At 35.1% G+C, this 15,753-nt stretch overlaps 1 protein-coding gene and 1 pseudogene across 7 annotated transcripts in view; one reads left to right on the top strand and one right to left on the bottom strand.

The window, feature by feature from the left end:
* The window catches only part of COL19A1 (collagen type XIX alpha 1 chain), a 330,919-nt gene that overhangs the window by 274,834 nt on the left and 40,332 nt on the right, over window positions 1-15,753 (bottom strand). For all 7 annotated transcript variants that reach the window (XM_032340380.1, XM_032340381.1, XM_032340382.1 and 4 more), the window contains exons 5-7: window positions 13,204-13,327; window positions 11,638-11,913; window positions 682-762 (exon numbers count right to left, since the gene is read on the bottom strand). In XM_032340380.1, coding sequence (XP_032196271.1) covers window positions 682-762; window positions 11,638-11,913; window positions 13,204-13,327 — 481 coding nt within the window. The remainder of the gene's footprint in view (window positions 1-681; window positions 763-11,637; window positions 11,914-13,203; window positions 13,328-15,753) is intronic.
* LOC116587892 lies at window positions 13,562-13,952 on the top strand (annotated as a pseudogene).

Raw genomic sequence — 15,753 nt, 5'->3', positions numbered from 1 at the left:
ACTTATTCTGGTTACACTGGAAGGAAAAAGGTCTAGAGAAAGGGAAGGCAGTTGATGTGATAACGCAACAATCCAGGCATCAGATAAAGGTAGACCAGGTGAATAACAGGGAAAATGAAGACGAAAACTCTATCACAGGGTGCCTGGGTGGCTCTGTCTGTTAAACATCTGACTTCTGCTCGGGTAATGATCTCTCAGAGTCCTGGGATCAAGCCCTGCATTAGGGCCCTGCTCAGCCCCTCCCTTCTGCCCCTCCCCTCTGCATATGCTCACATGCTCCACATGCTCGCTCTCTCTCAAACAAATGAAGTCTTTAAAAAAAATCTATCACTAAAGAAAGGTATCCAGAATGGATATGATATCTGGATATATGACCAGAACTATGTGAGTTTTTTACACAGTTTAAATCCCAGTGTTTTGTCTTGAACTTTGGGAATGATATGTCCTCACTTTGGACTCAACATAAATAAGGGAGAATTTATGACTTTTTCCATAAACTATGTTCTGACAGTAGCATCATCATTTTCCAAACTATGTGAGAGCACTAAAAGTCATCTCTTACTTGGAACAAATTACTCACCTGGCTTCAACAGAAGATATTCAGTGCTGCCTTATATTTGCACTCTATGGACCACGCAACTGACATTCTATATTCTTCCCAAGCCAAGAAAACTAACTTACCTTGGTGTCTGATATTTCGCAACATGTTTCTTGTGCTATGAAGTTTGAGTTACAGTAGATTTTAAACTGGTGAAGCTCAATCTATTAAAAAAGTAGTAATAAGACACATCATTAGTTTTCTTGAAAGTCACTGAGGCACTTAAAAATTGTGGTAATTTAACAGGAAAGATAAAAGGAGCTATACAAATAAGTTATTGGTAGATATTTTTAACGCTTTTATTTAATTTAGGATTCATGATTTTGTGGATCATTTGAGAAAGAGACATGGATTCGATTATTAAGATAGATCTCTAGATAAAGGAAATCAGGTAATGAAAGCAACTGCAAATCTTTGCTACAATTTCATACACAAAAGAAGTACTTACTTTAAGAGAGACATTGTTATGCATTACAAGAAAGTATGCCCACAAAATGAGAAAAATTTCAAAGTAAGAAATTGTGGGGGAAAAGCAAAGTCAAAGGTATGAACACATGATAGAAAAGGCTTTCTCAGTAGTTCCAGAGCTCTTATTTGAGACACTGAAACAGATGCTTTCTTCTTAATAAGAAAAAAAAAAAAAAAAGTACTTAGTTTTCATCTATATTTCATGGATTCTGTCTAATATCTATGGATGTTATACTACATTGGGATAACCCTGAGCAATACTCATAATCTTTTTACAAAAATAATCAGTTCTTTCTATCTGCTTAGTAGATTCATATTTTTTGGCATTGGACATGAAATAAAAAGTAGTTCAAAAAAAGTGCAATCATGCCTTTAAATGCAAGATCAAGCAACCATGTGAAAAATAATTACTACAGACTACTGAAAAGATATCAATACGATAGATGTATAAGTCAGCTATTTTAAGTTACTTTGTGGTTGCAAATTTAATAATTTAATTAATAATCATACAAGGATGTCACATATTATGTAGGTCAGGAGCAACCTCTTCTCTCTACCCTCTCCTCCCACTTACTACACATTTCTCTCTGCCCCTTTCCACCTCTTTCTCTGTTTCCCAGTATTACAGAGCTAGATTATGTATTACTTTGATGTCAGTAAGTATGGTCTATAGAAAGATCCAACGGTTAATATTACAATAATTAATCCTACCATAATGAGAAGCACTTATCTTTGTTGAGTTCTGAAACTCTACCCAACACCCAAAAAAAAAGCAAAAAAGGTGGGGGAGAAAGGCTGTAACTATTACTCTATAGTGCACTGAGATGAACAGAATCAATTCAGCTCATAGAAAGAAATACGGACATCTTCTGAATTCATGAGCAGCCTACCATTTGCAGCCAATGCAAAATTCTGAGATAAAATAAAACTTTTTAATTTTCTATAACTTTTTGCAAGGTATTGAAATTAACTTTTGTTTATAAAATTTAAATACACTGTCTTACATGGTCAAATGAAAGACCATGCAGTAACATACTCATTATATGGAACAAAGAATGGGGATTCCAATTAATTAATATTCTTCTTAACTGAAACTAATATAACATCATGATTTTTATCAATTTAGCCAATAAATATTAAAATTTGATTATGTACGATTCACTATGCTAGACCCTTTTATGAATTATTATTTTTTTAAAATATTTTATTTATTTGTCAGAGAGTGAGGAGAGAGCACAAGCAGGGGGAGTGGCAGACAGAGGGAGAAGCAGGTTCCCCACTGACCAATGCGGCCCAATGCGGGACTTTATCCCAGGACCCTGGGATCATGACCTGAGCCAAAGGCAGAGGCTTAACCCACTGAGCCACCCAGGTGTCCTGATAATGGGAGTTATTTTAGTTAACTAAAGACGGATGATCAATTTTTGATGGATTAGTAACTAATCAAGTACCATGACATTGAAACTACAAACCTAGTTTAATGATACTTTCTTATTCATTAGTTACTCTGGAATCCTTCACTGACACTGTGCTTTACAAGGACAATGTTTAGGACTAAGTCTATACTGGCCCTTGTTACACAGAATTTGTTTTAAAAAATCCTTTGTATCTTTTTGTCACCTATTTCTTTTTCACAAAAGTAACTAGGCAGTATAAAAAAATAAAACCCAATTATTGGGATTTTTTTTCCAATAACATCCATCCAGCGTAAATAAAACATTTTCACACTACAACAGATCTTATGGATTATAGAGCTTCCACAGAGATGATGAAAAATTAGTCCACTTAAATTTTTAGCAGGACCAAGAATCTTTACAGAATAAAATATGTATTTTATTTGCTTAACTCAAACACTATCTCATAAATAAGCTGCATCATATCACTTTAATTGTTTAATTTTTGTCTTTATTTATTTATTTATTTATTTTTTAAAAATTTTAAATCTAGTATAGCTACACCCACCTCCCTTCTGGTAACTTTCAATTTCTTTTCTTTAGTTAAGAGTTCATTAGTTAGTCTGTCTTTTTTCTTCTTTGTTTGTTTTGTTTCTTAAATTTTAAATATGTGTGAAGTCGTATGGTATTTGTCTTCCTCTGACTGACTTATTTCACTTAGCGTTATACTCTCTAGAACCAACCATACTGTAGTGAATGCCAAGATTTCATTCTTTTTTATGGCTGAGTAATAAATATGTAAATATATAAATATATATATATTTTTAGGAAAAATATAAGGAGATATATATATATATATATATATATATATATATTTTTTTTTTTTTTTTAAGGAAATACTTTAAAGAAAATTTTCTTAATTTTTAAGGAAACTCCATACTGTTTTCCTCAGGGGCTGCATGAGTTTGCACTTCCGCCACAGTGCACAAGGTTTCCTTTTTCTTGGGATCCTTGCCAACACATGTGGTTTCTTGTGTTCTGATTCTGACAGCTGTGAAGTGATATCTCATTGTGGTTTTGATTTCATTTCCTTGATGATGAGTGATGTTGAGACTCTTTCCATGTGTCTGTAGGCCATCTGTGGATTATTTATTTTTTGGGTGTTGAGTTTGGTAAGTTCTTTATATATTTTGGATACTAACCCTTTATCAGATACATCACTTGCAAGTATCTATTCGCATTCAATAGGTTGCCTTCGAGTTTTGTTGATGGTTTCCTTTGCTGTACAGAAGTGTTGTTTTGTTTTGTTTTGCTTTTTGTTTTGTTTTTACAAAATCCCAATAGTTTATTTTTGCTTCTGTTTCACTTGCCTCAGAAGACCTATCTTGGTACGGAAGAAGACACTATGGCCTGTGCTCTCTTTTAGGATTTTTATTCTTTTTATTCTTTCAGGTCTCACGTTTAGGATCTAATCCATTTTTAATTTATTTTTATGAATGGGTTAAGAAAGAAGTTCAATTTCATTCTTTTGCATGTGGCTGTCCAGTTTTCCCAACACCATTTGTTGACGATTTGGATTCCTTTTATTCTTTTTCCCATTGCATATTTTTGCCCCTTTGTTGAAGGTTAATTGACCATATAATTGTGGGTTTGTTTCTGGGATTTTTACTCTGTTCTATTTATCTAAGTGTCTATTTTTCTGCCAGTACCAAACTGTTCTGATAACTACAGCTTTTCAGTGTATCTTGAAATCTGGGATTGTGATAACCTACAGTTTTGTTCTTCTTTTTCGAGATTGCTTTGGGTATTCAGGGACTTTTGTGTTTCCATACAGATTTTAGAATTATTTGTTCTAGTGCTGTGAAGAATGCTGTTGTATTTTGATAGGGATTCCATTAAATCTGCAGATTGCTTTAGGTAGTATGGAAGTTTAAAAAAATATGTGTTCTCCCAATCCATGAGCATGGAATATCTTTCCATTTGTTTGGCTCATCTTCAATTTCTTTCATCAGTGTTTTACAGTTTTCAGAGTTCAGGTCTTTCAGCTCCTCGGTTAAGTTGATTCCTAGGCATTTTATTATTTTTGATGCAATTGTAAATGGGATTGTTTTCTTAATTTCTCTGTTGGCCACTTCATTATTAATATACAGAAATGCAATGGATTTCTATTTGTTGATTTTGTATCCTATGACCATACTGAATTCATTTAAAATTCTAGTAGATTTTTGGTGGAGTCTTTGGGGTTTTCTATATATAGTATCATGTCATCTGCAAATAGTGAAAGTTTTACTTCTTCCTTGCCAATTTGGATTCCTTTTACTCTTTTTTGTTGTCTGATTGCTGTAGCTAGGACTTCCAGAACTATGTTGATTAGAGTGGTGAGAGTAGACTGCTTTGTGTTGCTTCTGAGATTAGGGAAAAGCTCTGTTTTTCACCATTAAGTACACATACAAGGTTGGTTTTTCATACATGGCCTTATTATGTTGAGGTATGTTCCCTCTAATCCTACTTTGTTGAGGGTTTTTAATCGTGAATGGATGTTGTACTTTGTCAAATGTTTTTTCTGCTTATATTAAATGATCATATGCTTTTTACCCTTTCTCTTGTTGATGTGATATATCACATTGATTGATTTGCAAATATTGAACCACCTTTGCATGCTGGGAATAAATCCCACTTGATTGTGGGATTTGTGGGATTGTAGGAATGATTTTGAGGATTTTTCTACCTATGTTCATCAGAGATATTTGTCTATAGTTCTCTTTTTAAATTTATTTCATTTAAATTCAATTAGGCAACATATAGTACATCATTAGTTTTTGAGGTAGTGTTCAATGATTCATTAATTGCATATAACACACAGTGCTCATCACTTCACCTGCCCTCCTTAATGCCCGTCACTCAGTTACTTCATCCCCCAACCCTTCTCTTTTTCTGCAACCCTTGTTTGTTTCCTGGAGTCAAGAGTTTTTCATGGTTTGGCTCCCTCTCTGATTTCTTCCCATTCAGATTTCCCTCCCTTGCCCCATGATCCTCTGTACTATGCCTTATATTCCTCATATGAGTGAAACCATATGATAATCATCTTTCTCCGACTGACTTATTTCACTTAGCAAAATACCCTCCAATTCCATCCATGTTGATGTAAATGGTAGGTATTCATCCTTTCTAATGGCTGGGTAACATTCCATTGTATATATGAACCACAACTTCTTTATCCATTTACCTGCTGAAGGACATCTCAGTTCCTTCTAAAGTTTGGCTATTATGGACATTGCTGCTATTAACATTGGGATGTGCATGCCTCTTCTTTTCACTACATCTGTATCTTTGGGTAAATACCCAGTAGTGCAATTGCTGGGTCATAGGGTAGCTCTATTTTTAACTTCTTGAGGAACCTCCATATTGTTTTCCACAGTGGCTGTACCAGCTTGCATTCCTACCAACAGTGTAAGAGGGTTCTCCTTTCTTCACATCCTCAACATTTGTTGTTCCCTGTCTTGTTAATCTTAGCCATTCTAGCTGCATAAGGTGGTATTTCATTATGGTTTTGATGTGTAATTCCCTGATGGCAATTGATGTAGAGCATTTTTTTCATGTGTCTGTTGGCCATTTGGATGTCTTCTTTGCAGAAATGTCTGTTCATGCCTTCTGCCCATTTCTTGATTAGATTATTTGTTCTTTGGGTGTTGAGTTTGGTAAGCTCTTTATAGATTCGGGATACTAGCCCTTTATCTGATATGTCATTTGCAAATATCTTCTCCCATTCCATAGGCTGCCTTTTAATTTTGTTGACTGTTTCCTTTGCCATGCAGAAACTTTTTATCTTGAGGTCCCAGTAGTTAATTTTTGCTTTTGTTTCCCTTGCCTTTAGAGATGTGTCTTCCAAGAAATTGATGCAGCTGAGGTGGAAGAGGTTACTGCCCATGTTCCCCTTTATGATTTTGATAGATTCCTATCTCACATTTAGGTCTTTCATTCATTTTGTGTTTATCTTTGTGTAGAGTGTAAGAGAAATCCAGTTTTATTCTTCTGGTTGTGGCTGTCCAATTTTCTCAGCACCATTTATTGAAGAGACTGTCCTTTTTCCATTGAATATTCTTTCCTGTTTTGTCAAAGATTAGTGGACCAAAGAGTTGAAGGTCCATTTCTGGAAACTTATAAACTACCAGGACTGAAACAAGAAGAGGTAGAAATCTGAACAGATCAATAACCAGCAAAAAAATTCAAACAGTGATCAAAAACCTCCCCCAAAACAAGAGTCCAGGGCCAGAGGGCTTTCCAGGGGAATTCTACCAAACATATAAAGAAGAAATAATACCTATTCTACTGAAGTTGTTTAAAAAAATAGAAATAGAATAGAAATGGGAGGAAAACTCCCAAACTCATTCTATGAGGTTAGCATTACCTTGATCTCTTTTTTATAGTGTCGTTATCTGATTTTGGCTTTAGGGTAATGCTGGCCTCATAGAATTAATTAGGAAGATTTCTTTCCTCTTCTGTTTTTTTCCTATAGTTAGAGAAGACAGACTAATAACTCTTTAAATGCTTATTAGAATTCACCTGTGAAGCAGTGTAGTCCTGGACTTTTGTTTTTTGGGAGTTTCCTGATTACTGATTCAATTTCATTGCTGGTAGAAGGTTTATTCAAATTTTCTATTCCTGTTTCAGTTTGGGAGTGATAGGTTTCAAGGAATTTATTGATTTCTTCCAGGTTGTCCAATTTATGGCTTAATAATATTCTCTTACAATCATTTGTTCTTTTTGTGGTATCAGTTTTCATTTTTCCTCTTTCATTTGATTTTGTTTAATTGAGTCCTCTCTCCTCTCTCTCTCTCTTTTAATGAGTCTGGCTAGAGGTTTATCAATTCTGTTATCTTTTTCCAAGAAACAGCTCCTGGCTTCATTGATCTGTTCTATTGTGTTTTTAGTTTCTATTTCATGTATTTCTGCTCTAATATTTATTTATTATTTTCTTCCTTTTGTGGCTATTGGGTTTTGTTTGTTCTTTTTCTAGCTCCTTTAGGTGTAAGGTTAGGTTGTTTATTTGAAATTTCTTTTTTGCTTCTTTAGATAAGCCTGCACTGCTATAAACTTCCCTCTTTGCATTTTGCTGCATTGCAAAGATTCTGGACTGTTGTGTTTTCATTTTCATTTGTCTCCATGTATTTTTTTAATTTCCTTTTTGATTTCTTGATTGACCCCTTCATTTTTCAGAAGCATGTTATTTAACTTTCATGTATTTGTGTTTTTCCACATTTTTTCTTGTGGTTCATTTCTAGTTTTACAGCATTGTGATCAAAAAAGATACACGGTATGACTTTGATCTTTTTTAATTTGTTGAGACTTGTTTTGTGGCCTAATATGTGATCTACTTTGGAGAATGTTTCATGTGCAATTGAAAAGAATGCATTCTGCTGTTTTAGGAAGGAATGTTCTGAATATATCTGTTAGATTTATGAGGTCCAATGTGTTATTCAAAGTCCATTTCCTTGTTAATTTTCTGTTTGGATGATCTATTCATTGATATAAGTGGGGTGTTCATGTTCCTTATTATTATTGTTTTATTGTATTATTACCAATTACTTTATTTATGTTTGTGATAAGCTGCTTTATGTATTTGGGATCTCCCATATTTGTTGCATAAATATTTACAATTGTTGTATCTCATTTGATTGTTCTTATTATGATTATATAGTATCCTTCTTTGTCTCTTATTATCTTTGTTTTAAAACTCTAATTTGTCTGATATAAATATTGCTATCTTTCTTTTCAGTTCTGTTTGCATGATAAATGTTTTTCCCACTTTCAATCTGCACATGGTTTAGATTTGAAATGAGTTTCTTATAAGGAGACTATAGATTGCTTTTGTTTTTTTTTTTTTTAATCCATTCCATCATCCTATGTCTTTCGACTGGAGCATTTAGTCCACCTACATTCAAAATAATTATTAATAGGTATGTACTTATTGCCATTTTGTTACTTGTTTTATGGTTGTTTTTATACCTCTTCTCTGTTCCTTTCTTATCTCACTTTCTTCTCTCTCAATTTGCTGGCTTTCATTAGTGATATACATGGATTCCTTTCTTTTTATTTTTTGCATATCTATTAGTGGTTTTTGATTTTTGGTTACTATTAGGTTTGTATATAACATATTATGCATATAGCAGTCTATATTCAGTTGATGGTCGTTTATTTTTGAACCCATTCTTCACTCTTTCCCCCTCACATTTTAGGTATATGGTGTTATACTTTACATCTTTTTATTTTTTGAATTCCTTGACTGATTTTCATAGATATAATTGATTTTATTGCTCTTGCATTTTCCCCTTTCCCTACTCTTACTTATGGTCTTTCCTTTCTACTCAACTCTTTTCTACTCTACTCTCATAGGTCTGGTTTTATAGTCATGAATCCCTTTAACTTTTGTTTGTTTAGGAAACTCTATCTCTCCTTCTATTCTGAAGGGTAGCCTTGCTGGATAGTGTATTCTTGGCTGCAGGTTTTTTTTCTTTCCACACTTTGAATATATATGTCATGCTACTCTCTTCTAGCCTGCAAAGTTTCTGCTGAAAAATCAGCTGACAACCGTACAGGGTTTCCCTTGTATTCAACTGGTTTTTCTTGCTCCTTTTTGAAATTTTCTCCTTATTACTACTTTTTGCCATTTTAATTACAATGTGCCTTGGGGTTGACCTCTTTGGGTTAATTTTGCATGGGGCTCTCTGTGTCTCCTTGATCTGGATTTGTGTTTCCCTCCCCAGATTCAGGAAATTTTCTGCTGTTATTTATTCAAATAAATTTCCTGTCCTCTTTTCTCTTGCTCCCTTTCTGTGAATACCATTATGCTTGATGATACTGAGTTTCCTAAGCCTGTTTTAATTTGTTATTATTATTTTTTCTCTCTCCTGTTCAGTTCGGTTGCTTTCCATTACTCTTTCCCCTAGGTCACTGAACCTTTATTGTGCTTCCTCTTGTCTACAATTTATTCCATCTAGTGTATATTTAATTTAAGTTATGGAGTTCTTCATCTCTGATTGGTTCTTTTTTATGTTTTCCATCTCTTTCTAAAGAGTCTAACTGAGGGTTTCCACTCCTTTCTCAAGTCCAGTGAGGATCTTTATCACCATTACTTCAAATTCTTTATCAGGCATATTACTTATCTCCATTTCATTTAGGTCTCTTACTGACATTTTGAGCCTTTTTTTTTCTTCATTTCGAACATATTCCTCTGCATCCTCACTTTGGGTATGGCTTTAATTTTATCCTCATGAAGTAAGATGCCACACTAAACTATGAAACCACTGTAATATTATAATTTTTACATTGTGCCTTTTTAGAGGACACACCTGGTATTTTTCAGCCCGCTGTTCTGGGCTCAATTCTTTTCTTGGGTGAGAAGTTAATGAGACACAGAACACAGCACTCAATGTTCAGAGGGCAAGCTCTGAGCCTGGACCCTGCACTTGCAATAACTTATTTCTCTCTCATTGCTATCTCCCCACAAATGTTCTGAATTTATTTCCATATGTGCTTAGTTCTTTAAGTCTTAGAAACAGAGCCCACTTTGCTCTCACTAGTTTTATAGGAGGGTCCAATCCCAAACTCCAGTCCCTAACTTTAGTATTACAGCAGGTGCCACTCTCTTGTACTGTTGCTGGAATTCCCTGAATTTACTCCTTATTTTTCTATACTCCACCTGCTGCTGAAAATACATCTCTGATGTTCTAACTGCTGGTCTCCACTTCCCATCCCACATTTAGAGAGAATTTTCTGAAAGGTCTGTCTAGTATTACTGTGTTATAATTAATACTGCTATTATCATTGGAAGCCACCATTTACTAATATAGACTTTGATTCTTTCATTAGTCTTCAAGATGTCTGAGAGAAAGAGAAGCAGGATTTTTTTTTTTTTCCATTCTCTTAGGCCCGGGTTCAGTGGAGTGTCTAGACCTGAATAAACAAATGAATATACCGGGAACTAACTACATACTAGATACTACTGCACATACTCTATATAATTGTAACTAAGTAACTCTAACAACACAATTTTTCAACTGAGGATACTGAGACATAGATTAATTAACAACTAACAAGATAAGTTAGCAGATCCATTACAGTTAAGTAGATGAGCTAGGGTTTACAGCACATCTGTCTGATCCCCAAACCAGCTCACTCTCCACAATGCCATAATGTCTTGCTTCTGTGATTGGTTTTTCCTACTCTAGCCTATTTTGACATAATGTCTTGCTTCTGTGATTGGTTTTTCCTACTCTAGCCTATTTTGGTGATCATCACTGAGCTCTAGTTATGGCATTCTCACTGATTTGTTCACTGTTTCTAAAAGAGAACAGTTTAAACATATTTTATTGAATATATATTTACACATATACTATCTTTATCCATCTATTATGTTAGTGACCTGTATTCAGGTAATTTTAGGTTATTTTTATGGGTTTTCTCATCATTCTACCCATAAGAAAGTCAGAAGTCATGAAATTCAGAGATATCTCACTTTTTTAGGAATTTTTTTTAGGATTACCTTCTTCTCTAGGGAAACTAATAAATCTATTAACACCTGAACATTAGATATGATTTTTAAAGGAGGTTTTTATCTGAAAGGGTATTGCTAGCCATTTGCTCTCATCCAAATGACTTATGGACACAATTAGTAGTTATGTTTCAGTCCAGCAGAACATTGAAAACCATTATAGGCTTATGAGAAATAGTCTGCAATACAAAACTATGGCTATTCTAAGGATGAATAAACAGCCTATTGTTCTTGAGTGGAAACATCAGGTAATCTGGGACCATTTAATCTAAAGTTCATCTTTTCCCAGTCTTTTCTATTCAAAACATAAAAGCTTATACAAGCTGACTTTTTATATCACATGGTTCATTTTTACTAGAACTTAATTGTAATAATCTCATTTTTTAAGGCATGACCTAGTTCTTTAAAATTCACAGGCTGAAGAAAATGGGTGAAAATAGAGAGAAGATAATATATGTGAAAATACAGTTGGAAATACATAGCTATGCCTTCACACATCTGATGGCTAATTTAAACAGTGTTGAGAAGGGAATGTATTACAAAGTAATTAAATAAAGAAGGTTTTAATAAGGTATCTAATTTAGAAACTTTACTATTTCTCTTTCATAACCAACGTCACAACTCACGTCCACAGGCTTGCCATCGGAAGCTCGTGCCGCAATTACAATCTTTCCACGAAGGTCCACAGTGTCCTTTTCATCTATATGCCGGCTTGCAATTAAATTACAATCCATATAGAGTGAAATGTCCCGGGATTGAATACCAATGCCAAGTTTATGCCACTGACGATCAAACAAAGGACGGAGTTCTCGATTTTTAAAAATGTAATTCAACACATCTCCCTCAGGAGCTCGGAACATAAATTCCACCACCTTCTTTCCACCATCAACTACCATAGAAACCTGAAAAAATGCAAATTAGCATTAAATGTTTCAAAACCAGGGTTCAAAATTACTAAAGCACACAAATTAAAAGTTAGAGATGCATGTTGGTATAATTGAGGCACTTAGTAAAATGTTTTAGATGACACCAGATTTGTTAATACAAAAGAAGAACAAATATCTAGGTATGAAAATGTTTTAAATATGGGGCATTCTGGTGAATGTAATATGTTCCTTTCTTGAGAGAACATCTGAGGATATATATATATATATATATATATATATATATATATATATATATGTATGTATATCTAAGTATATATATAATTCTGTATGAGTAATTCAAGAATTAAATGTTACTTAATTTAAAAAGAATAAGAATAGGATCATTTCTCTTAGCATGGAAACTGAGATTGACTTCTTGAAACTTTGATGATTTGCATGGTGTAGAGAAAAATGCCTTTTCCTAAAGGATATACTTTTAGTTCAGTTCATCTTTCCATCATAAAATTGTGACTATATTAATAGGTTAAAAGACCAGTGAAACAAAAAACATCTCAATGGATAGGTATAGAAATAAACACAAATGTAAGATGCCAATAAGTAATACTGAGGTTCATCTCCCCCCCCCCCCAACCAAACTGGAGTCTTTGCAAACTCATCTTTCTGCCCAAGTGTCATCACTTGCACAAGTATTCCTAGGTTCCTTCTCCCTGTGCCCCATTTTAGGAAGCTGTCCTTTCTATGCTCCCATAGTCCCCACTCAGCTCTGAGCCTACCTCTACCACTGCACCTGTCACACCATGGCTAAGCTATAGTATATTGTTCTCCTAGATGCCATCCTTTTAAGACCTGAGAAAGGTCTTTCTCCCTGAGAAACGAATTACTCTTTCAAAAATCTCTTCGTCACTAACTAGAATATAGCATGTGTTCAATAGCTTTTTATCAATGGAATCAATATTTTATCCCACCTCTTCACCTACTCCAGACTTTCAAATGAAACCATGTATGAGTTATTTAAAAGTGATACATATCAGAAATGATAGGAGATAGAGAAGTTATTAGTGTCAATGAAGCAGTTATGAAAGAAGGGTCATTTGAGTGTCTTTAGACAAGACATGAATCATATTACAGATCTCAGCAAGATCATCCTAATGATGAGAACACTTGCATTCCCCTGTCGATGATTCCTCTAAAAGGAAGACTATTCAAATACTAGATCTGCTTCCAGATTTGTGCACACCATGCCAAGATTCAGTTGGCGTAACCATGTAAGAGAAAACTAATCAGCACAACTCTTTGTTTCCTTACCTGTGGTATATTCTGCTGGTTTAAAACCTGCCACAGAAACCATCGTTCCTTTTTGGTACTTCTTCGTACTCGAAACATAGCTGCTATGGCGTACTCATCAGGAAGGCCTTTGGGAAATATCTTACTGGGGAAGGAAAACAAAGAATTATTGTGAGAACACTGAAGATGGTGAGGAAAAAAATCTAGGTATAAAGTTCTTTGTAACACAGTATTTTTTTCCCATCACAATAAAACAAAATCTCTAAAATGGAATTTTCTCTACAAAGTCACCATTATTAAACTAAATTTCACAATGACCATTACTGTACTGCCTTAAGTAATGTTCATTAAAAAGCAAACGAAATGTTAATTCCTCGTCCGATCTGATCTGGCATCTTTGCTGAGAGTCACACTGAGCTGCGAGGTGCCTCAGGGATGTCTCTAGGAGTCAGCACCATGGCAGAAGACATCAAGTCCAAAATCAAGAACTACCAGACTGTCTTTTGGACAACTGCCTCCCCAATCAGAACCAGACCAGGAACTGTTAGTAGAACTACCTGAACTTCTACCGCTGAAGGAGGTGATATCTCCATGTGTGATGGTCCTGGTGTGTTTACAGGTCCTTCTGCCCCACAGCCTAAATGTCAGCCTGGGATGACCACAGGGCAGAAGGCTCATGTCCTGGGAAGATCAGAACTGGCTCCACCTACCTCTTCTTTGTCTTCCATCCTTCTCCCAGGGTGGTGAAGGACAAACTGGATACATTGTGATCCCCACCCTGGGATCCTGAATCATGGGTGAACTAATAATAAATCTTCATTGGAAAAGTATAAGACTATGTATGTATAAAACAGCTGGATGGGCAGTCAAGAATTAGGGTGGAAGTTTTACCTTGATCAATAAGAATGATGGTTTTTTCCATTTTATTTTATTAAATTGACCATATTCTTCATACCAGACAACAGAGTGAATGACTAAATAGAACAGCCTCAAGCCCCTATATGATATGTGCTAAAATGTATCTTATGTTCCCCTTTATTATCTATACAATTTCAAAAAAAATTATTATGTAATTTTTGAACCACATAAAAATAGTATAATAGAAACTCCTGTGGGGGCACCTGGCTGGCTCAGTTGGGGAAGCATGGGAGTCTCAGTCTTGGGGTTTTGAGTCACATGCTGGGTATAGAGCTTACTTTAAAAAATAAACAAACAAACAAAAGCCCTCCTGTATATCCAAATAAATAGATAGATAGGTAACAAATAATGTGGCTTTGATGTCTGCCATTTCTTTTTGGGACCACCTATAAACCTGAAGGTGAGCATAGGTATAGTTGAGAGGTGATGCCAAAACATAAACTTCCAAATGACATTTTGGAACTAGCTAGTTGCATCCAAACTCTTTTTAAAAAGGAAACCTCAACCCACGCAGCAGACCCCACTCTACCCCCACATGCAGTAACTTGTGTGTCTCCATCTTTCTTCTAATTTCCTGCCTCCTCTACCTCACTCTCCCACCTTCACGCTCTTAAGATCATATCTTTGTTTCACGTGTTTTGGAATTCGACAGAACTATTTCCTGGAATTCTCCTTCCATTCATTGTATTGAACACATCTTCAAATAGGAGCTGCACATTACTGAAAAAAAAATTTTTTGAAAGTTTTTATTATTTTTTTTCTACACAATCTTCTCTTATCTCTTTTAGGAACTTGTTTCTTAGACAACCACTTAACACCTTATCCTAATGATCTATTCTACTATTCTACTTTCTGGGATATTTCCCTCGTTTATTTTCCAATCCATCTATTCAACACCAATTTTTGTTTTTTTTCTTATTACCAGGATCCTCTTTTATTCTCTTTTTAAAAATATCCTGAACGCAGTATTTTAAATCCCTGAAAGAATCAATTGGATGGGGTTTTAAATGTTTTTCCTGCATCCTCGAACATCATCATTTCATCCAGGTTCGTTTTCCCTGTTTGACAGTTTAGCCTCTTTCTTCCATGCTGGGAGCTACACTCCACTTTCTGATGTTTTTTAATAATCCATATGTCATTAAGGACAAAGCACTGAACTTTGATTGCAAGCTTCATGTATGTCCGCACAGTGTTGATGAACAACTTTGTTGCATAGCATGATCAGCTGGCAGATTTCACTGAAAGTCCTCCACATGTGAATGTAGAAAGATTAGTTCTCTAGGGACACTCAGTTTCTCCAAAGAAGACTCTTTCTACGTCCCACTTGGAAGAGTATTCATCTGGATGCAGGTCATAGTTCGGTACAAAATTTTGCTTCATCCCTCTGTTTTTGGTGCCGTGTCTCTTTTCTGCCTTCGCTATCCTGCTTACCTTCCACCTGGAGGCTCTCTGGCTAAATTTCTCCCAATAATAAGTCTAATAAACCTTTCACCTTCTGTCTGGTTTTATGAGGAAAAAGGAGGTACACTAGGTACACTACACACACACACACATCCCTCACCAGCTTCTGCAGAGGCTGGTTCCCCCTAGTGATAAGTCTCTCAGGTGTCCACTGAAGTCAACCTACCCACCTCTCACTAGAAACCCCAGCCC

This window comes from Mustela erminea, chromosome 4 (assembly GCF_009829155.1).
Source record: "Mustela erminea isolate mMusErm1 chromosome 4, mMusErm1.Pri, whole genome shotgun sequence".
NCBI lineage: Eukaryota > Metazoa > Chordata > Mammalia > Carnivora > Mustelidae > Mustela > Mustela erminea.
The sequence above is the reverse complement of the archived record's forward strand: the minus strand, read 5'-3'. Positions and strand labels throughout refer to the sequence as shown.